Below are 23,948 nucleotides of genomic sequence, written 5' to 3'. Positions count from 1 at the left end.
GCAGTACTTACAGGAATCATCCAGTTTGCAAGATCTCCATATTTTGACACCTGCATTGCTCCCAACATGGTCAAATCCACATGTCCTCTAAATAGGAGAGACATAATATGTAATGGAACAAACAATACAGAATATGATCACTAAGAGAATATGGTTTATTTTCAATGCACTTTCTCTCCTATCTTTTGTTCTGCTGGTCATGTTCTTAATACAATAGAAGACACGTACAAAAGACAGATATATTGAAGTTTACGTCAGTGATGGCCAACCTGATTATTATTTATTATTATTATTATTATTATCTTATTTATATGGTGCCACAATGGGTCCGGAGCGCCGTACAGACAGCATGGACAAAACAGAGATGACATACAGAGCAGTACAAAAACAAAGTGCAATTAAAACCAACTCAGCTGAGAACAGGTGCACAGGGCGAAGAGGTATAAGTGAATTCTAGAACACTTAGTAGCTAGGAAAGGGAAGGAGTGAACTAAAGCTGTGCCCAGCTGGGTGAGCAGACTAACAGGATCAGAGGAGAACCAAGAGCAGGGACCAAGTGTGGAGGTAGATAAGTGAGGCTGGGGAGCTAAAGGCAGAGGTAACAGGCAGAGGCGGACACAAGGATAAGAGGGCCCTGCTCATGGGAGCTTAAAATCTATATGGAATGGGCATACTGATTGGAGACACAAGGAGGGGAGTCTGAAGAGAGAGATGAACAAGAATGGTTAGTAAGAGGTGCAGAGGAATAATTAGGGTGAACTATACTATGATAGTGAAGCTAGGATCATGAAGAGGGGAAGAGAAGGCCAGGGGAGAAGTTAGACTGATGAAGGGGAGGCCTTCCTGAACAGGTGGGTTTTAAGGGATCTCTTGAAGATTTCCAGACTAGGGGAAAACCTGATTGAACGAGGAAGATTGTTGCAGAGAAGGGAGCAGCATGGGAAAAATCTTGCATGCAGGAGTGAGACGTGGTGACCAGATGGTAGCTGAGGCGGTGGTAATTGGCTGACTGTAGACGGCTGGAAAAAAATATGAATGGAAATGAGGTTGGAAACGTAAGGAGCAGTGGAGTTATAGAGGGCTTTGTAGGTGAGTGCGAGGTGCTTGAAGAGGATTCTGTAACGGAGGGGGAGCAAGTGCAGTGCTTGATAGAGAGGGGAGGCAGATGTAGACGGGAGATGAAGATAATTCGGACTGCAGAATTACGTATGGACTGAAGAGGAAAGAGACGGATGCGAGGGTAGCCAGTAAGGAGGAGGTTGCAATAATCAAGGGGGGTGATGATCAGCGAATGGATGAGAGTTTTGGTGGCATCAATGGAGTGGAAGGGTCTGATACGAGCTATATTGCGATATGGAAGCGACAGGATTGGGTGAGGGTTTGGATGCGGGGGGTGAAGGAGAGGAGGAGTCAAGGATGATATCCAGGCATCGAACTTGGGAAAAAGAGAAGATGTTGGTATTGCCAATAGTGATGGAAAGGGTGGGAGTGGAGGAAAGTCTTGAACGGAAGACTATGAATTCAGATTTGGCCATGTTAAGTTTAAGGAAACAGGAGGATTAATGAATAAGGTAGACATTTTCTGGTTGTGGAAGGGGTGAGAGGACATAGAGCAGATAGCATGTCTGCGAATCTCAGAAGGCTGCTTGTGCTGTGTGACCTCCCTGCTTTGTGTGGAGGATTCATTGTTATACTAAGGAGTGCATTTGCTAAAACACACTGACTGCCGCTGATCACTTTGTGCTGCATTAATCATTGGTCAGCCTGTCCATCAGCTCTTAGTGAGGCCTTATAGTTAAGACAATCATCATCATCATCATCATTTATTTATATAGCGCCACTGATTCCGCAGCGCTGTACAGAGAACTCATTCACATATGTCCCTGCCCCCACTGGAGCTCACAGTCTAAATTCCCTAATATAGACACACAACTCACAATAACCAATACACTTGTATTGCCAGACGGTTACCCTTAAACACGGTCTAATTGCTGCTGCTTCACACAACTGTACAATGATTGACAGGAAGGCTTGGAACAAAAACTGAGCTGGTCAAATCACCGTTTTGTCTTTATTAAATGCAATGGGCAGATTACAACATTTTTTACATTGAATTCAGGCAAATTAGCGCACATAGACCCCTGCTACTAAATGGTAAAATACAACTTTCTCCCACAGTTCTCCCTAAACCTGACCCTACAAAAGGAATTCAGGGGGGTTACCTACCCTCTAATCATGGCAAACGACTCATCGCTGGAGAAGTACGAGGCTCCGGGAAGAACAGTGACGGTTTCTTTACCTGACAACATAGAACAATTCAGGATTACTGCTGAGCAATTACGGACTAAAACTATGGTCAATGTTGTTCTTGTACTGGGATAATATAGCGGTAGGATTGTGCAATGTACTGTGTTGTAAAATAATTGCATTTGTTTAATTTGAAATTTTTTAATAGCATGCAGGGGAAAGAATACTCCTATGGCTTACTGAAGAGCTGGAAAATCAGTACTACTTATAAACCCTTTGAAGCATAGTCACCGACCACACACACTGGATCCCCAGGCATCTCAGAGGCACCCATGCCCCTCCGAGGCACCCACGCTCCTTAGAAGCACCATAGCATCTGCGAGGCACCCACGCACCTCCGAGGCACCATAGCATCTGCAAGGCACCCACGCACCTCCGAGGCACCATAGCATCTGTGAGGCACCCACGCACCTCCAAGGCACCATAGCATCTGCGAGGCACCCACGCACCTCCGAGGCACCATAGCATCTGTGAGGCACCCACGCACCTCTGAGGCACCATAGCATCTGTGAGGCACCCACGCACCTCTGAGGCACCATAGCATATGTGAGGCACCCACACACCTCCGAGGCACCATAGCATCTGCGAGGCACCCACGCCCCTCCGAGGCACCATAGCATCTGCGAGGCACCCATGCACCTCCAAGGCACCCTCGCACCTCTGAGGCACCATAGCATCTGCGAGGCACCCACACCCTCCGAGGCACCATAGCATCAGCAAGGCACCCACGCACCTCCAAGGCACCATATCATCTGCGAGGCACCCACACCCCTCCGAGGCACCATAGCATCAGCGAGGCACCCACGCCCCTCCGAGGCACCATAGCATCAGCGAGGCACCCACACCCCTCCGTGGTACCATAGCATCAGCGAGGCACCCACGCACCTCCGAGGCACCATAGCATCAGCGAGGCACCCACGCCCCTCCGAGGCACCATAGCATCATCGAGGCACCCACGCCCCTCCGTGGTACCATAGCATCAGCGAGGCACCCACGCCCCTCCGTGGTACCATAGCATCAGCAAGGCACCCACGCACCTCCGAGGCACCATAGCATCAGCGAGGCACCCACGCCCCTCCGAGGCACCATAGCATCAGCGAGGCACTCACGCCCCTCCGTGGTACCATAGCATCAGCGAGGCACCCACGCACCTCCAAGGCACCATAGCATCAGAGAGGCACCCACGCCCCTCTGAGGCACCATAGCATCAGCGAGGCACCCACGCCCCTCCGTGGTACCATAGCATCAGCGAGGCACCCACGCACCTCCGAGGCACCATAGCATCAGCAAGGCACCCACGCCAGTAAATTCTATTAAAATATACTGCAGCAATAAACTAAGTAACGCAAATTTTACAAAATCCACAGTGACAGACAAACACCATTGGGAGGTTTAATGTTAGACGTTACAGTTATTTACAGGCAGTCAATGAGCTACTATTTGTACAGTGAATAATTCAGGCAATCTTTACATAAACATGCAGTTCAAAAGGTTTCCACCATAGCAATTTTTGCACCATTTGCAAAGTGAGGTATTTTTACCTGCATTGATCAGATCGGGATCCACTTCTTCTTCCGTGGGGTAAGGGCCCTGGAGAAAACATGACATTTATACAAAACGTAGTATTTTGCAGGTTTCTTCTCAAACATTTTATTATTAAGGTGGAACACTGCAATATTTTGTTAACTCTACAACTGAGACAAATATTTGGTTTATTGAGAGAAGCAGAATGTATGAACGCACCAGAACAATCAATAAAGGCTAAAAACCTGATATTTCTGTAGGAGTGTGGAGAAGTGTAAACATCTGGTGTAATTGATGGTGAATTAGAGGTTACCAAAGAACTTCTCATCTTTTAGAACAAAAACAATGCCAGGCCAAGTGCCTTGAAACAATGCACAATGCTCTGTTAAACCTTATAATACACAGTTTTCTTCTCAAATGCTGAAGTAATGTTATCAGGTACAGCGTGGCTGACGGTTGTGTTCGAGTGTAATGTCTGGCTGTGGTAGAGAAAGAGAACGAATGTAACAGAAGCTGTAAGTATTGTCCAAACCCTTTATAATACAGTGAAGTTTTTCTTTCACTTACAGGTATGTCCTCCCATAGCCAATGTAGTAGTGAGTCCTTTATATAAGTACTTATACCATAAAAATTGTATGGGAAATGGGGTAATGTATGCCCTACTTTAAGTGATAAGGATATGCTCTAAATGACCTGTTTTTATACAGGTCTTGGACTAACCAGAGGATGTCTAATATTCACCAATTACTGAAAAATTACATTATTCCTTACCTCACACTATAAGAATAATAAAAACAAAAAACAAAACATACACAAGAAATAGTAAAGTAGCACATAGACCCAATCTTGTACAAAGACACACACTGAAACCCACAGAATTCTTACTGGCACACAGTTATAGAATACACAGTTTGCGTGTTTCCTTGGTTACCATTAACACCCAGCCAGAAATCTTCCTTAATGTCCTGTGAGACTATGCATCTGGGCTCCACCAGTATCTCCGACCCCTCACTGATCCGGGCACCGTACCCTTATTCTATCCCACAGACCGCTACCCTCTGACTGCTCTTTGATAGGAGAGGTGCTCACACAGAGACCAATGAGGAGGTGAGAGAAAATGGAAGCGCTCCAATACATTCCGATATTCGATGGTTACATCTTCTATAGCAACATCTCTATAGGGAGGTCACTATAACGTGCGTCAAAGTCCATTCACAAGTATTATAACAATACTTAGACGGGTTGTCCACTGCCTGTGGCTTTTGTGCCATTAAATGGTCAGGGAAACCTTACATAACTTGTGATATGTTTTGCATTCTCACACATAAAAGGTATTCCATATATTATCAAAGAGCCGACTTACCAGGCCCAAGACTCCATTCTCACTCTGAAGATGAACGGTGATATCTTTGTTGATGAAGTTACTTGCCAACATGGGAATGCCAATACCCAGGTTTGCTGGAATTTTAGTCTATTAAGGCTGAATAGATGTTTTTGATAGAACGATGGTTGTGCCACAGGTTTTACCAGTAGCTTTCATAGAAAAAAGAAACAGTGCTCCAAATTTACATGTATTCAATCCTTGTATGATTTGATCCTCATTATCCAAGTATGTTCACCGATTTATACAATCTATCCGAAGTTATGTGACCCAAGTGAGCAGGACCTAACCTTAAGTATAAGTTGAATGTATGAACTACATTTCATAAAAATCATCCAACATCAGTTTTACGGGAGCCTCACGCTATTACACTGTGCTGTTGGGTGACCCTGCTCCTTTCCCTATCTAACTCTCAGTCTGTGGTTTACTTCCTGTCTTCAATTCTTGTCCTTACATCATGACACTGCAGCTACTGCACGTAGCCTTGCTCTCACTAATAATTATATTAGGGACCAACTCAACCCTTGTAGCCCTTTGTGCTGATGTGAGTATTCTGCGTATCTGATTGGCAGGAGGTTTCTCTATCCTGGCTACTTTAAAGACAATAAGAATGATAATAAAAATATTCTCAGACCCTTGTCAAGTGCACCCTAAGGAGTCAAAAGACATGGAGCAAAGGTGCTTTGGAAATCAAGAAAGAGCTATCGACAGCTGTCTGGCCATGCGAGTTTGCCTTGATATGAATGGATATAATGTTCCGGTGATAAGTAATAATACTTTCACATATTGAGCATTTCTCACAAACAGAAAGGATACCATACATTCCATCTTGGAACTCCAGAGCGGCACGGCGGATGATTTTCTCTCTTACAATATCAGAGTCTTTTTTAGGCTTGGGTTTGGAGTTTTCAGATTTCCTTAATGTTAGCCTCTACAATAGAAACAACACAATTCATGTCCTGAAAAGTATCAAATAAAAAGCTTCCAAACTTTTGATATGCTTTGCAAACCTCCACTCTACATCTGCATAATGCATAATACCTTTCTACTCAAATACAAAAAGTGCATGAAAGTCAGATGTTAAAAGCTTTCAAAAGTGTTTGTCAAACAGACTCTCATTCAGAGTATACATGTCAAGGATGTACCATTGCAGCCGAAACAATGGCAAGATAAAATGCATGGAACGAAAAGATCACTGGATGAGTTATAGGAACTCGGTCAGCAAAAAAATTAGACAAGTAGTGCGCTGTCTCCCATCAATCAGAGACAGCTGAGATGAAAAAAGAAATAGAAGTGTAAAAAGAGAATAATGGAAGACACTGTGTTTTGATCACTGTTGTGCGACAGATTAGATAGATCGCATCTATACACATCTAACACACATTTGTTTCTGCAATCCAGCATATAAATGTAGACTGTACCTCAATTTTCTTCTGATAGCTCTCTCCTTGGATGATCCGATCTACGTAAATGCTGGGAATGTGGATGTCTTCTGGGGCAAAAGTCCCAGTTTCAACTATTTCCTCCACCTGCGGATACAGAAGGACAAGTACTAAACAATATAAACAAGACATCGCTTAGAAGCGGTTATATCAGTACATGACAAGACACACAAACATCGTTCATCCACTGAGACCCTCCTTCAATATAGATAAATATTAATAAGAATTCCCTTAAAAATAATGCCTTACAGACTAAATCAATGTAAAATCTAACACACACACACTTCAAACGATGCTCTTAATATTGTTATATTGAACCAGTATGTTAGTGTTGGCAGTAGAAAAAAAAAAAAAAAAGTAATACACACAAACATCATCATCATCATTTATATAGCGCCACTAATTCCGCAGCGCTGTACAGAGAACTCACTCACATCAGTCCCTGCCCCATTGGGGCTTACAATCTAAATTCCCTAACATAGACACACACACACACACACACACAGACAGACAGAGAGAGAGAGAGAGAGAGACTAGGGTCAATTTTTGATAGCAGCCAATTAACCTGCTAGTATATTTTTGGAGTGTGGCAGGAAATCGGAGCACCTGGAGGAAACCCACGCAAACACGGGGAGAACATACAAACTCCACTTAGCCACCGTGCTGCTATATTATATATATCTCAAGAATAAGAATATGTTAGCAGATCAGCTGGAGGCATAACTAGTTTCAGACCTCTGCTTACCATTTTCATTCTTCATAAACAAACTCCAACACACTCTAACAGAAAGTGGATAGTCCTCCAGTGGAAGCCTACATGCATCCGGAGTACCAGAGTTGCATAGTACAATGCTTACAGTGTACACTCGCTACTCGCTCAGGCTCAGGGTACACAGCACTGGACTAAATGTACAGTCACCATACTGGCTAAAGGTTCTTTTTGTTGCATTTTGCCACTATGGTCCCCCAGTCACCACTGCACAGCATTCTCATAGTGCAAAGCCGCCGTTATCACATTCTGCGCCCCTCAGAGAGGTCAGTGGTTCCCAAGCCTGGGTACACAGTACAGTGTATTCAGCCGATTATTGGGTCAATCAGATGATCGGTCGGTTGGCCCGATATCACATTACTGTTTACGCTGTTTCTGGGGACAGGCTGAGGCTGTTCTAACTACTGAATTTAAATAGGACAACAGTTCATGAGTGTTAAGTAAGGGTGAGTGAAATAATGAAGGGGCAATGTGGACAGAGGTGTGTGTTGCAGGGAGGGCGAAGGAGGATATAGCTCTAAAGATAATGCCATGAAAGGAAGAAAAATAATTTGGCAAACACTGGTACACATCTATGGATAAGGGAAACCTTGACAAGCCATAGAACAATACAAGAATGGGCCTCAAAGCTGCCAGAAACAGAGCAGAATTCAGGCGCAACTTCAGTGACAATGAAATGAGTGGGATATTTTTAGAATGTCAACAGCAAATATTGTGAAACATAAGCTTAGCTAAGAAACCAGTTGGCATATGGGAGAAGTAATATATGTTGTCAAATCCCTCCTTTTCCCCTCTCAAACGACATCAATCTGTGTCCCGGGAACAGGCCTGGCTATTTTTAGATCTTTGCTTTTTATTCCTTGCTGTTTAACAAAGCTTAATATTTCATACTTTGTGCAATATTTTCTAAGCCTCTTTAAATGAATGTTTCTCAGCTGCCTAAATCATATTCAGTCTAAATCATTCTCCAAACGGCTGGATCCAGGCGTAAATACGTGAGAGAAAATGAAATATGTGCCGTGGTTGTATTTCTCCATTACTTTAATGCTGTAGCTGCTAAACGGAGCTAGGAATTTATGGCCACTTCAGGGTCCAATCCATATCTTTTACCCTCAAGCGCGACATTCTGCTTACGCCAAATATAATTTTATTTATAAGCTCTTCTTTTCTTTCTAGCACAAAACATTTAATGTGCTAAAATTATGTTCCAAGATGTTCTCAGTCCCTTTTTCTGTTTAATGTGTGTTGTCCGAGCAGATTTATTTTGTCGTTTTAATCTAAAAGTAGCAAATATTTAATTTTATCTGGGAGCCCATATTGCTTAACCCCTTCAGTGCTGAGGCTATTTTGACACTTTTTGGGCTGATCACATTTCAAAGTTACTATCAGTCCTTTTCTTTATGCTGTACCCACACAAATTATATCTTGCTTTTTTCTTTTCTCAGAAGACTTTGAATTTTCAGAAAATATTACTTTGCTTATACCTTCTGTCACTGCAAAAAAACACCACCAAAAAGTGTTTGTTTGTTTTTTAAAAGGGAAATAGCAAGAAAGTGATCTAAAAGCAGTTATGTATATTAACACGAAGAAAAACTTTGTGGTTCTTCCTTTGGCATCAATTCACCTATCCAAAAAGCAAAATTTAGGATTCTATACACAGGTTTTTATAATAAAATCCGAACTTCAAAATGATCAAACATTTTTTTTTTTACTGGTTTGCATCAAATGAGACACATACAATGTGTAGGAACAATAGTAGTAGCCCAACAAGAAGTACCATTTTGAAAACTAGACAACCTGCAAACTAAGGTACCCCTGAGCTTACTGAAGAGGGGATGTGGGCATTATAACCCCTGTGGAAGTCAAATGATTAGATGTCGTTGTTCTAAATGAACAAATATCCATTATAATAGTTTTCCGTGTGATTGCGATTAGTACGGTACGTCATAACAGGGTTAATAACGCAATCGCACAGGAAAACAACACACACCCACTTACACTTACATTTGTAAATAGTACACATTTAATAAAGTTCCAACTCACATCAGTTTATTAGTAAAACTTATTTATGGTTTAGGTATTTATGGTTCAAGTCCTACGAAATGTATGGTGTTTGGTCTTATATCATTCCTCGTTTCACCAGTAGAATTGCGGTGTTAATAGAGTAGCGATCACACCTTGAGATCGCTAGGTATGAATAAAATAAGATTGATACTCTATAATACTGTAGGCAGCGCATGTTTACAGGTTGGTTTAAACTGGATTAGGTCGGTTCCCTCAGACACAACGTGTGCTCAGCTGTTGGTGTGAGCTGCCCCCACCTTTGGAGAGGAATTCTTTGAACTGACCTATGATTTGCATTGTACTGGACTGACCTGACCCCAGGACCAATGAAGAAAGACCCAAGTTTAACTCTGTGTACATTGTGACATCATCACTGTTGTTTTGTAAACTCAAACTGTATATAAGCAAGTGCCTGGGCCTGTATTAAATCTCTCTTCCTGACTGCAGATTACAAGACTGAATCTGTACCTGGGCCCAGGGAGCGCTTGCGTTATGTATTCGGAAATACTGTCCTGTAAAATGCTATAACTTTTATGCATCATCATGGTTTGCTGTTATCCTGCTATCTTTTGCTATTAATTAATAGTTATTGGTAACGACAAGATGAATATTACATCCTCCTCTCTGGACTTTCTGTAGTATAGAGTATTAGTGTCTGGTGATCATAGATAACTAACTAAGGGACACCTTTTTTCAAAGAGGGGTTTCCTCTCTTTTAAACAATGGTGTCCCCGAGTCTCTAGTTGCCAGGATGGGTAAGATCTGTGCATTGCAAAACCCCACCACCATCCTGGGCTCCTTAATGTTTTCTGCAGTGTAGGATGCGAAGGGGCCATATCATCTGAAAGAGGGGACTCCCTTGATTTTTCTGAAGCCATGATGGGGGAGATCTATCCCTACTCCACCATTACTCAATGTCTAATTATTTATGTAGTTTAGGGCCTTATTGTGTGGTAATCACCAATTAATACCTATTTTTACAATGAGGGTACCCCTGAGTTTCTTTGTGCCAGGATGAACAAAAAGAGCACTTTTATTGCCCTGGCCCAATAGACTGGCTCTTCATTATTTTTCTGTAGGCAGAGGGCAAGGAGGCGGTGCTTAACGATGTAATCACAATGATTACACTAAGCCATGCCTCCTTTCCCATCAACCACCAACAGGATATAGCTGTGGGGGACAGTATAATTTTTACTTCTTTATACCCCTTGTGTGCTAAGGACGAGTCCCACTTGTCCTTAGCTCTGAAGGAGCTAAAAAGGCAAAAGTTTAAAAATATGGAAATCACAATAAGACAGACATAAACCACCAGATAAATTAATGATCATTCCTCCTTTTGGTTAGAAAGTTTGAGAAAAAAAAAAATTAACCTAGTCACCTGGTAAAACTCCGCCTGTGACCCCCAATTCTCTAAGCTCTTGGTGTCCCATGAAAGTGGGCACAGTTTGAAGAAGGATGCAGCCCCAATTTTTTTAAAATATTACAGCACAAATGTGGAATAATCCTTCATTTAAGCTCACAGTTCACTTATGACTTTCTATTGGAGGAGCTTTGATTTCCACATACAATGCCAAAATTATGTATAATTCTTACATATGAAAATATGTAGTGGTAAAGATATTGTGTCATTTCTAAGGAAATGTATTAGACACTCATTTACATGGTATTCTATAGGTTGTGGTCAAAAAATAATAATACAGAAGTGTATAATGGTAAATGAGGAACAATAAGCTTGCTAAATAACAAAACCTGTAAACACCAACTCAATACTGTGTTATTTTAATTTCAAGTGTCCCCAAGTTGAACTGGGCCAAAATCATAATCATGCTGCAAAGAAATCAGAAGCCCTGGGACCGGCCACATGCTACCAAAATTCGAAATTGGGTCAAATCATACAAACATCTCTACCAACAACAAATCGGACAACTACTTTCACTACTAAAATTTGCAGTAAACAGATAAAGCAAATGTTTGTTTAGTTCCTATATCTTACAGCACAGAACATAGAGTTATAATTGAAACTCTGGTGGTCTAGCGAGGAGGTAGGCAGCCTCCAGCTATTACTAATCTGTCAGTCCCAGCATGTAGCAGTCCCGACACTGGAGACCGAAAGGCTGCTAAAGCCCAATGTAAAAGAGTGGATATCTCTCTACCTTTTCACGGCAGCTTAAAAGCTCTTCTTCCAGCAGTGCGGATCACTGGTAATTAACAAGAGATGTGGTCACTGGCCGACCTCACTAAACAGGCCCCATATCATTTGGTGATTTGGACAGAACAGTACACAACCAAATCTGCCAAGCTTGTCTTAACACGTGTGTGGTCAAACCAGGCAAAGATCTGATGGCATTGCACTCATGTCTCAAATCATCTGCCTTATACAGGAGGGCGCCCAATGCAAATAGCATTGCCCGGAAGTTTACCTTCATGAATAGGAGAGTTTTTAGGGAAGAGCTCCAACAACAACAATAAAATAGTCTGTCTGTTGGTGGCTATTCTGTGTCAGTACGAGCCCGATACATGCTGTACACACCCCATGGCTAAAGCGTTGACGAAAAAAAGGGCTGTCATCTAGTTGGCATTATGCACAGAAGTTAATTCTGCTGAATAGCGGTCATAGGGCTTGTCCACTTAAGCGAAATATGCAGATACCAATGTATTACTCATCAGACTTATTTACTGATATTCTTCTATGGCAATCTATTTGCAACGCAACACAACAATTCTGCTACAGTCTCTATTTGGATATTACCCCTAAGGAGTAGTTTACAGTGGATTCATCGCCTACACACAGTGGGTTTAAGTAATATTCAGGAGTATGTAGCCTATTCTCACTAGAAACTAGTAGTTCATGAACATAAAGTTAATGTATATTGGTCAGGTAGGATATCCCTGGTACCTAGCAAATTGATAGCTGCATATGGCTGCTTCCACTGTATGTTAGAGAGAGGGGCATTTTAAACATCTCCCTCTTTTCATTGTTTCAGTAAGGTGAACTATACATACAAATGCTGCTGCAGATCATCCCATTAGAAGAAACTAAACCGCAAAATGACTATTAACTGCTGTGAAGCTGGTCACCCTCATGATAGCCACACAATGTTTGACAACATGCCTTTAGTCAGGCATTATAATACAAAATGAACGAGGGGTAACGGGGACTTTATCAGGTTCATTACCCAAATATAATGGCAGGCACTGAAGTAGACTCCAGTCCTGTTTCTAGGCAACAGTGGAATGCCACGGTCTATAGGAGTTGGAACGTTATCTCAGATCTGGTTGCGGGTAGCTGACAGTACAGGCTGTGACCAGCACAGTTATCTCGGCTATTTAAATGCAAGGTAATCACTTGCTATGTAATTGCATTTCAGGATTACCGATATAAAGGCATTCCCCTTCCTATAGATCAAGTAAAGGCATTGTGTGGCTCTCAGATTGTCGCAGAACTACAAGACCCAGCTTGCTTTGACTTACAAATAGAACAGACCGAAAGTGACAGGTGTATGAAGATATAATGAAATGTCACTTGGTGGAGATCAATATATAATGTTTGATCAAAAATTCATTCTGGGGAAATAGTACTCTGTTCCCCATAAATCTATTGTTGCCCTTTTATATTAGCTGATCAAGAAACATGACACTGGTTAATAAATTCAAATCTACTAAGAAATCTGGGGATTTGCTGATGGCCCTTTTAAAAGGGAAACATTTTCTATTTATTACTAAGCTTATGTTTTACTACACTTTACATTCCATGTATATGTTATTCTTCACAAAATGTAATAATTTACAGTATATTTTAATAGATTAACATGAGAGCAAGTTGCATTCTTGGTCTAAAATAAAACCACTCACAGTCTCCAAACAGTGTATCACATGATAATCCTAGTCATTTTTTTTATTCATCCATAGGGATCAGTGATAAAAGGGTGGTCTGCATTCCCAATGTCTATACCAACATGCCCCACTTTACCCTCCCCCCAGGAGCCACCAGAAATCATCTGGCAGACGGCTCCCGGCACTCTGATTTGTTAATAGAGCCAGGAGGCGGAGACTTCTTACAAGGGACTCTAGGAGCCAAGCAGAGTCCACTATACACAATTTCCTGTCTGACACACTTAACACATCAGACAATTGGGAGTGTCTGTAAATGTATGCCTGGCGGAACTTGCCCCTAGATGCGAAGACGATGGGCAAGGAGCCCAGGAAGTGACTAGGTGGAAACATGGAGAGAAAGTAGATTGTCAGCTCTTTCAATGGCTCTAAACCTGTTAGTTGCTAATGGCCAAAGATTTGAGCCTGCGCTGAATATATACCTTGCACCCCAGTAGCTGTGTTGAGAGTTGCATTGTTATTTCTTTACTGTATTGTACTGTTATACCATGTACAGTCTTATTGTTTGCCCTCTGTACGGCGCTGCGGACCTCATGTGGCGCCCTATAAACGATAATAATAATAAATTGAATATTGCCCACTAGATTAAGGATCTGCTTTATATACTAGCCAAAAGACTATGGACTAGATTAGAGTGCTTGCTCCTAGGCCTTCTCAGGAGAGACCATAGAGTGCTGAATAAAATGCTCTCTCCGGGTGAACAGAGTGTCGGTGGAACCTCGTTTTTTCACTTACTAAAAAAAACAAAAAAACAAACAAAAACAAACCAATAATATGGTGTCCGGTCTCTTTTCAACTAGGAACATCACAAAACATGTCCTTTTACAGGACTTCTGGCCAAAATTTATTACAAAATAAAAAGTAATGCAGGAGTACAACACCTAAACAACTTTACACCTAACGGACTATAAAAAATAAGTGTGTTAAATAAACGTATTGATAATAAATAGTTTAGAGTGGCCTTCTAAACAATACACCGGATTATAAAGTAGTAGCTTTCTACTTCTAACTATTCACCTTGGCAAAGGACCCCTCCCGCTGCTAGCTCATTACAGACACCAGATGTGACACACTCTGCCTAATGTACGGCTTCTGTTCCGTCATTTAATAACCCAAACCTTTGGGAAGAAGCACTGAATTGTAGCAGCCAAAAGCACGATCAACCATCCCCTCAACCAGTCCAAAGTCTCCGGGGTTGTAACAAAACCTAAACAAGGGGCCAGCAACCTGCGGCTCTCTAAGTGTTGTGCAACTTCAACCACCAGCCTGTCCGTATAGGTAACTATGAAAATAAAAGCATTTGAGTTACTGTGGGATAAAAAGTATATTAAAAGTGCTGTCCTCATGGTTGGATATTTCCACCGGCAAATATAAAAGTGTCACATCCACCAACAGAGTTCCAGGCACTTGTACTGTAGAATCTATGCCAAGGTGCAATAAAGCGGTTTGGGCAACTTATGGTGGACCAACACTATTGTTAAACACTATAATTTTTCTTTATTTCAATAGCTGTCTGTATCAAAGCTGATCTTCGATAGGTCATGCACATGACATACCTAATCAATGTGCTTTAAAGGGTATCACTCCCAAATCACAATAAGCCCAATCCCTAATATTTAATCAATAGAACAAAAAGAAATTTCAATAGATGTTCCCTATCATGTCATTCGACAAGTAATTGACTAACAACGCCAGTCTTATAAGCCAGTGTTTGACAATGGCCCATCACATCTCCGGAACGGAATGCCAACACTGAAATTCTTACCATGCACAATTGCTGACAAGACAGCCGGACAGACATTGGTTTCGCCACTGGAAATCTTCCATCCATAAGTATTATTTACACAGAATAGACTTATGATAAACGAAAATCCACATTAATCATGGGAAAAGGATTCCATAGTTGTTATATTGCTTTTACAACTCAAATCAAAGCAAAATAAGTCACTAATGGACTAAATAAACAATGTCAAATGGGTCTTCTAGTTTTTAGCCTTGAGAATCTGGGAGCCTTATAGTTGCTAAACATTAAATAATATAATATATATCTCCAACTTCCAGCCTTGCTGCTAGTCTCTATGGTATAATTATTGTAGTTAACGGTCTATTTGCAGCATTTATGGGCGGTCACAGGCAGTCCTGTCCTGCCAGTGTCTGTTAAAGGCACAAGGCTTAAATACAGCCAATATGAACCTGGGCCCATCTGGCCAACAAGGAGACAGCTGACTGTGAGATGTAGCACCCCTAGTGGCAGAAGAACAGGAGGGGAGGAGAATACGGAGTCCTGGCACTCAGGATTGCCCGGTATGGTGAGAGGAGATCTGCAAGCTTGGGTTAGAGGAACCTTAATCAGCTACCCCTCCAGCCACAAAGGAGGGGGGAGAGAAATCAGATGGGAGAAACCCCAATATACAACTAATAAGCGTCAGAATTAGCATCACCCGATAAACCTGAAATGGTGACGGATTGGTTAAGCAGCAGCTTCTGAAAGTGCTCATGGGATTTAGGTTGAAACCTGCACTTACGGTGACTTTGGTTAGTGGATTCTAACCTATGTAGCCATGACAGTATAGATATTGAGCAACAGCAGGTGGTCAGCTTAATGGTGATATCAGATCCGAACCACACCACTGTACCTCTTTTGGGTTATCTTGGCCAGCGGGTAGCTACGTCTAACAGACTGCACTGGTAGGTAGTTATGAGAACGTGACTTTCTTTCATGTTGTTTCCTCTTAAAACAAACATGTTGAAAGCAGCCCTACGATAGGCTGTATGTATAAATTCATACATGCCAACTCTCCCGGACATTCCGGGAGAGCTGGCGATTCTCCCGCATCTGCCCACTTCACTAAATTAGAGCCGGCATGTACAGGTGGAGAGGGTGGGGCTTCACGACTTGCATCATTTTGGCCCCGTCCCCAGTGACGTAATGCTTGTTTGGGGTCTTCTTACCACAGTAAAAAGACCCCAAACGGGCATTATGTTACAGGGGGCGGGTCCAAAATGGCGCAATTCACGTAGCCCCGCCCCCTCCGCCAATACACCCCTCGTGCCCTCCAGGATCTCCCGGACCCAGCCAACATAAGGTTGGCAAGTATGTATAAAATATTGAACCTCATTTAATGAAAGCAGTGGAGTTGTCAGGTAAAACGGTCCTGTGGCTCCTAGCCAACTGACCGTATCAGCCCCGATACTGGGCCACAATATATTTGCCAACATTATTCATTGACAGTACCAGCTCCATTACTTCCAAGACAGAGTGTGGGGTAAGGAGTAGACTAGCCCAGACGCCTGCATTCATCATAGAATCCCGAATAATAATAATATAACATTTAATTGAAAAGCATAGGAGGTTTCTGTACCCTTCACCCAATCCTTTCAGACTTGTCTCACCCAGGACAGTTTACATCAGTCAACATTATTCTGGTTCTAACACATTTTATCAAAGGGAAAAAGCACTATTTGTAGTCACTGAGACACCAATCAGTTCTTAAAATTCAGGCCAAATTAATTTTATATGTGTTCCATGGTGGAACGTTAGTGAAGGTAACCACATCACCCAAAAGTATTTAGTCTGTTTGTGTGGTTTTTTTTTGGTTTTTTTTTTAAAGACAAGTGTGCAGAATATTTTAGCTCCTTATAAACCAAGTGACGCTACTCCTTATTTGCTGTCTTACTTCTACATGACTGCAGAAAGGCAAAATAAGCGGAAAACACAAAAAAAAAGTAGCAAAATAAAAACTGCACTTAGTTTTCACCACGTTTCTTGACCCCATTCATAGAAAAATATTCAAAGACAAAAACAAAACAGACCAGTAAATCAAGCTCCACACACATACTTATTGTACAGGAAATGGTGGAAAACAATTCAGAACAGGGAAATGAAAATAACTTTTTTGATAGTTCAGATGTTTAACTATGTGTTACTGTGTCTTCAAGAACATGGTTTGTGGCTAGTTTATGCTACTACCATACACATATTAATTGACAGATTATCATCATCGGGGACGTAGAAGAGCTGCAGGAGTGACACCTAACCAGATGAAAACATAATTAGTCCGGTTCCCAAGCAGCAGCTATTTCCCAAGACCACCAGACGTAATGGATTTATAATTATATAGACGATTACACAAAGTGTTCAGAGACAACACTCGCCCCCTCTACCAACACTAGAGGGACCCGCTACTATCAGACTGAGCGGAATAAAGATATCCTACACTTGTATTACAAGAATCATGTCATTCGCCAGCAGGACCCAAAGGAAAGTGTTACCCACCTCAACCACTGTCACTCTGGCTGCTTTACACATTGGCTGGTTGAAGTTTCTGGCAGTTTTTCTGTTTAAAACAAAAAAAAAACAATTTACAAAAAGTTATTCAAATATCATAACAATAACCGATTCAATGTGACTTTGTGGCCACAGACAGCAACACTGTGTTAATGTTCACATATAAATGAATGGAGATCTATCCGTTAATGTGCTAAAATACAGCAATGATGGTGTGTAGTGAACAAAGTTTGTTGTTGTTGCTTATTGTATTTTTTTTTATCACTAACATTACTTTACTTCATTCATCCCTAAATAAGCAAAGGACAGACAAAAAGCAAAATATTTGGTCACCAGATAACAGAAGTAATTAACATAACAAGAGAAAACCAGAGTTAATGCGTCTACTTTTGGGTTTAAATATCCTCCCTGTACCCGACACTCGGGCATTGGTGGGGGCTCAACAGGAATCTAAACAGCTCAATACAGCCCCCCCCCCCCCCAAAAGAAAAAAGAAAAGAAAGAAAAACAACTGATGGACAGTCTTGTGTTAGAACGGTGGCACATGCCTCCAGTAATGTTGGAACTTGTACAATTTATGGGGGGGGGGGGGGGGGGGGGATTGAATTCAGCGCTGAGACATCTCAGATGCCTCACCCCCCATAGAGGAGTGAGGAAAACTGAGCAGTGGTTCCTTACCGTAATGGAAGGCAATGTGCACAGCTGGACATTGCGGCCAATTGAATCTCCCCGTATATCATGGTGGCTTAAGCTTAACAGGAGGAGGAGGGTATACATTTACTAAATGTTCTATAAAGGTAAAGCTGAGGTGTTGCCTATAGCAACCAATCAGATTCTAGCTATCATTTTTCTAGCACATTATAGAAAATAAAAGCTACAATCTGATTGGTTGCTATGGAAAAAACCTCCACATTTCCTTTTAGAAGCTTTAGTAATCCACCCCTGCACTGTACACAAAAAGGGCAAACTTGTAGATTTAGCAGTCATTTACACACAGTTATCTAAGTAATGACTATTGAGAGCCAAAGGTGACATATTTTAAAAAAAAACCCTCAATATACTAAACTTAATATACTAAAATGTAAGCATGTTCTCCTAAAAGAAGTTATTTTATTTATTTTTTTGTCTAACAAGTGTGCATTTGGAATAAACTGGCTCATAATTCCTGGCTTCCATTTCTGTATCTAATGTAAATATCTCTTGTTACAAAAAAAGGATTGAAATATGTCTTTTTAGTGCAAGTAATTTGGTACAATTAACCAAACTGTGATTAACTCGCCTGTGCTCCAGTGGGGATATCCTTAAAACGTGGCCTGTTTAGTTAAAGAAGAAAACTATATTTGCTAATCTAGTTTGCTGCTCACACATTATTATAATAGCATAAAATATTTGCAGGGTGTTAAGGTCCATCACAAACTACATATTTAAGCTGCGAGGAGAACAAAACTATATATTTACACAATGACTGGCAAAATTATTCTGAACCGATGCTTTGCTGAGTAAAACAAGAAGAGAGATCCGAAGCAAAGACTCATGGGTAAGATTGAGTTATTGCTAAATGACCAGCTGTGCAAAAACTAAATTGGTTTTTGGAGAATTCTACATAAATACATTTTTATTTTGCAGCAGCTTATTGACAAATCAGATGTCCAAATAGACAAATTAACAAATGAATACCTAGAGTGTGCACGGAACCCAAGAGAAGGCGATGGTGCGAGAGGCATCTGTCAAGAGGCTAAGCCATGCTGTGTTTCCCTGGTAACTACATTATGTTGAGTGATCTGAACTTCCACAAGACAGTTGGGGAGGAATAAGAAAATGTAATTCTCAGGCTGACAGACGTGAAACAGATATGTACAAAAAGGGCACGAGCATCAATTTTACAATGTTTTGATCCAAACTGCCGGCAGACTTTAACAAGGTTCCACTTTAGTCAATTAAGCTCTTCCTGCTGCTAATGTGCGTATGATCCAATCACTTATTCCCGCCATGCTGTCATGTGACATTTGTCAAGTTATAGGTGTCCTATTATAATGTGGTGCGATGCTACAAAGATGGAAGTGCAGCCATTGCTGTCACGTGGTGGAGGCAGCCGTTCTGTGGGTCGAGACAACACTCACAAAAATGCAGCCCAGTAGTTCACTAGGAACCAGCGGCAACAACGAGAAATTTACGCCCCGTCAGTGAGGGCGCCATTGCCATCTTGTGTCAGTCGCCAAGTCATTTAGGGTTATTAACAGAGCATGATATCCCTTGCTACACAAAGAGTCAGACTAAATGGAAATCTGAGCCACAATATGCAAGGTAAAATTGTAATTCGTTTAATGTGCAAGGAGATAGAAATGTAGATGGAATAGGACTTAGGAACACGAGCTGGCAGAAAGTGAAGTTGCAGCTCAGTGCCAGGCAGCAGCTGTAAAGGAACATAAAATCCTGGCGTTGATAAAAAAAAAAAAAAGGGGGGGATAAATGCAGGGATGCAAGCAAAATATTACTAGTTAGACCACATAATGAATAAGGGGCACTGTTTTGGGTACCTCACTGTAAGGATATCGAACTCTAGAGGATTCTGGGACAAAAAGGGGGGGAGGAGCATTTCTTTGACAAAGGACAGTAGAGAGAAAAATGGGTAACTAATTCTTAACGGAAGGAGTTTCATCATCAGCATACGGAAGGGTTCTTTTCTGTAAGAGTGATTTAGCTGTGGCATGAGGTGGTGATGGCAAATGGACTAAAATAATTTAAAAATTGATTGGAGCTCTCTTAAGAAATGCTTTACATAGATATACTTAGTAGAGGATACTATGGGGTGGAGGGTTGATAAACTCCCTAGCTCAGCTATTTTTGGGGTACGGAAAAATTATTCTCCTTGTAAGGCAAAATGGTTACCCATCACACTGGTTGTGCATTCCTCTTGATCCACACAGTACAAAGTTCTGAAAGGTTGAACTTTATAGACGTGACTTTATTCAACTACAGCAAGGCATTTCCTTGTACAAGTTTTCTATCATGACTAAATGCAGAAACACTCATCGGAACCTTCAGCATAAGAAATACAGTTTATGGAAGGTCTATAAGAATGTAATATCCTCCCACAGAATGTTTTGATTGTTTCTCTGAAGTACAAAACACTAATGGAGCAAGTTTCATGTAGATAACATTCACGACAGTGCACTGGTCACATAGAGCTTTAATTGCATTGTTTGGTTATATTTGAGTTGCACTTTGTTAGGTATTCCGTGGTGATGTTACTACAGCCTGATCCAGCACATAGCTCCCGATGACTATAAGTGTAACTGACACGTTCAGGGTATTTAAGAAGAAAAGTACTGTATGCAGTGAATTGTGAGGCTGTTCGCTCTCTGCACCGAAACATTAGCTCCTCCACATTTTCACACACATACAAACATTTATTGTCCCCCACTTGCTGGTGCATTAGAGGGACGAGAGTGTAGAGTAACTTCACCTGAACACAACATTCCCGGCACGATCTGCTTTCCAAGCTTTCACCAGAGCAAAGTCTCCTGTGATCGAGTTCTCCATAACGAACTGACGACCATTAAATTCCTTGACCTAGATGAGAAGGACGGAGAGGTAACGTGTTATGCTAAACTAAGTCTGAATATCAATATATCATTGTAAAACGAACACAACTTATTACACCCATGAATACAGTGGTATTTGAAAATGGAAATGGTATTTAAACTTTTGTCTTTTCTCAGAATACAATGTAGTAACATTAGCAGAAAAACATTAACAAAGGAAGAAAACAAGGCAAACTTGTGTCAAGTACTGTTAGACCTACCCAGGTCTCCCGGCCGCAAACTTGGCACATATTATTATTATTACCATTTATTTATATAGTGCCGCTAATTCCGCAGCGCTGTACAGAGAACTCACTCACATCAGTCCCTGCCCCATTGGGGCTTACAGTCTAAATTCCCTAACATACACACAGACACAGACTAGGGTCAATTTGATAGCAGCCAATTAACCTACCAGTATGTTTTTTTTGTGTCGGAGGAAACCGGAGCACCCAGAGGAAACCCACGCAAACACGGGAAGAACATACAAAGTCCTCACAGATAAGGCCATGGTCGGGAATTGAACTCATGACCCCAGTGCTGTAAGGCAGAAGTGCTAACCACTTAGCCACCGTGCTGCACATATGGATGCAAACTGTCCCCACGTTCCAGTTACCGCTACAGGAGGCATCTCAGAAAACCCAAGGGCTTCTCCCAATTACCTCGGGATTTCCACCCAACCTCAGCAAAACCTGACTACAGTATAGACTACTTGTCGTCTATAAGCCTAATGGGGGCCTGCAGAGATCTCGATAGGAACTTAGTAAGACCCTTTCATGCGCTGTCATCTGTTTATCAGAGTAATCTTGCGTCAATGTGCCCTGCCAACTCCTTTTCCGTAGGGAGTGGGGCATACAAAAAAAATTACATTTATACAAATCAAAGTTTTAAAAAAAAAAAGAAAAAAAAAAAAGAGATTTTATTAAAGTTTATTAGTTATATTTCATGCTTCTGCCCTGCATGTGGGAGTTGTTTTTCATCTTTACCAGGAAGTTCTTATTCCAGTCTTTATTGAAGTCATTAATTTGTCCTCATCAGGGTTATACTACAGATATAGATGAACATTTATTTATCAAGCTTCAATTAGTAAGACCATGTTAGAATAAAGAACTGCAATGGTTATAATGTATATTTAAAATAGATTTCATTCACACAGAATTGATATTCTTCTAGTAGTGAGTAGTCGGTTACAAACATGGACAAGTGGGACGGTTATTCTGTTACAATAAATTTGCAATCCGTTGTATATGAAAGGCAGCGAGGTAATCTAATCGCTTTCTGCCTGAAAACAATGACTATACAACACAGAATGCAGGCAGAGTCAGAATATACTTAATATAGGATGGTTTCACTTAGTTTAATTGGTAATATGTCCCGTTGAAAAGCACCATGGGACAGACGGACTCCGCTTCTGATGACGCATCAAGCTATAGTAATAAAAGCAGGGTGGTATTGCAATATTTGCTGAAAGACTGAGATCCACGTCATTCTCATAAGATCAATTTGGAGAGAAATACTGATTGAGCCACCCCAGATTGTGGACTGAACAGCGAGCAGTCTAACCGCAGCTTGGACTGACAGATAATGGGGCATATGCAATTAAGACAGGAGATCGTGGCTGTGCACATTAAGTGCCAATACGCAACATTGCTGATTTCCCTTTGTAACCCTATGAGGAAATCCGCAATGTTGCGGTAACGGAAGTGTGCAGCTGCGCGCAACCGCGATCTTCTGTCTTAACTGAATATGCCCCATAGTGAGCAAGTTTTGTATTAAATCTATGTCTCCAAGTGCAGGTGTGAACTATTCCTAAAAGTGATGGGTTTACCAGCTCCGTGTCTGCTTAATTTGTTCCTAAAAATGGAGTATTTACCAGATCTTGATAACATTGCTGTCTGTTTAATTTGACTAGATTTATAGGTATCATTATGGAATACTAAGATCAACTCTGATATTAGACTTGTCAGCCTGGACAGTATATCTACTAACTTCCTGCCGGTACCGTCAAACTAGTACGTAGTAACACTTTGCAAAATTGCACCCGGATGAATTAAACTCTTTGGGGCATATTCAATTCCGATCCGATCCGCGGTAACGCGCGTTACCGCGGAAAATGCGCACTACTGCCGGTAATACGGTATCGCAATAACGCGGATTTTCGTACGCAGCTGCGAACGAAAATCCACGTTATTGCGGTACCGCAGATTACGTTTGTGGCCGTTCCGGCGCGATCCCGCGAATAGGGATCGGAATTGAATATGCCCCTTTGTATTATATTCCTTTTACAGAATCTTGCAAATGTTTTTACAAATTAAAAACTGGGCTATAAAATACTAACCTCTCCTGTCCTCAGTTTAATTGGTTGTGGATTGTATTAGAGCGGACTCGTTTCCCTTTTTTTTGGCTGCAGGCAATATAGCTACTAAAACCATACAGCTTGTGGCTAGCTTTGTAAAGCAGGATCATTGCAGGAGTGCCTACTGATCACATTACCAAAGGATGGTGCACATTTTTCACACATGCAAAATTTTAGTAAATATGGATAGATTATATATATATATATTTGACACAAACACTAGGAAAGTGATAAATGTCAGGTATATATGTCCTGAATGTCTGTTGTATGTGTATTAAAAAAACAGGGAAATTGTTTGTATATGGGAAGGAGGTCCCAAAGAATTTTCTGGCTGTAAAAAAA

General features: G+C 41.3%; 1 protein-coding gene across 1 annotated transcript in view; it reads right to left on the bottom strand.

The window, feature by feature from the left end:
* Nucleotides 1-23,948, bottom strand: part of OXCT1 (3-oxoacid CoA-transferase 1) — a 95,083-nt gene that overhangs the window by 40,511 nt on the left and 30,624 nt on the right. Inside the window, exons 6-13 of the mRNA XM_075184094.1 lie at nt 21,133-21,239; nt 17,655-17,715; nt 6,634-6,741; nt 6,029-6,143; nt 5,195-5,289; nt 3,849-3,897; nt 2,227-2,299; nt 12-87 (exon numbers count right to left, since the gene is read on the bottom strand). Coding sequence (XP_075040195.1) covers nt 12-87; nt 2,227-2,299; nt 3,849-3,897; nt 5,195-5,289; nt 6,029-6,143; nt 6,634-6,741; nt 17,655-17,715; nt 21,133-21,239 — 684 coding nt within the window. The remainder of the gene's footprint in view (nt 1-11; nt 88-2,226; nt 2,300-3,848; nt 3,898-5,194; nt 5,290-6,028; nt 6,144-6,633; nt 6,742-17,654; nt 17,716-21,132; nt 21,240-23,948) is intronic.

Source organism: Mixophyes fleayi, chromosome 1 (assembly GCF_038048845.1).
Source record: "Mixophyes fleayi isolate aMixFle1 chromosome 1, aMixFle1.hap1, whole genome shotgun sequence".
Classification (NCBI taxonomy): Eukaryota; Metazoa; Chordata; class Amphibia; order Anura; family Limnodynastidae; genus Mixophyes; species Mixophyes fleayi.
The sequence above is the reverse complement of the archived record's forward strand: the minus strand, read 5'-3'. Positions and strand labels throughout refer to the sequence as shown.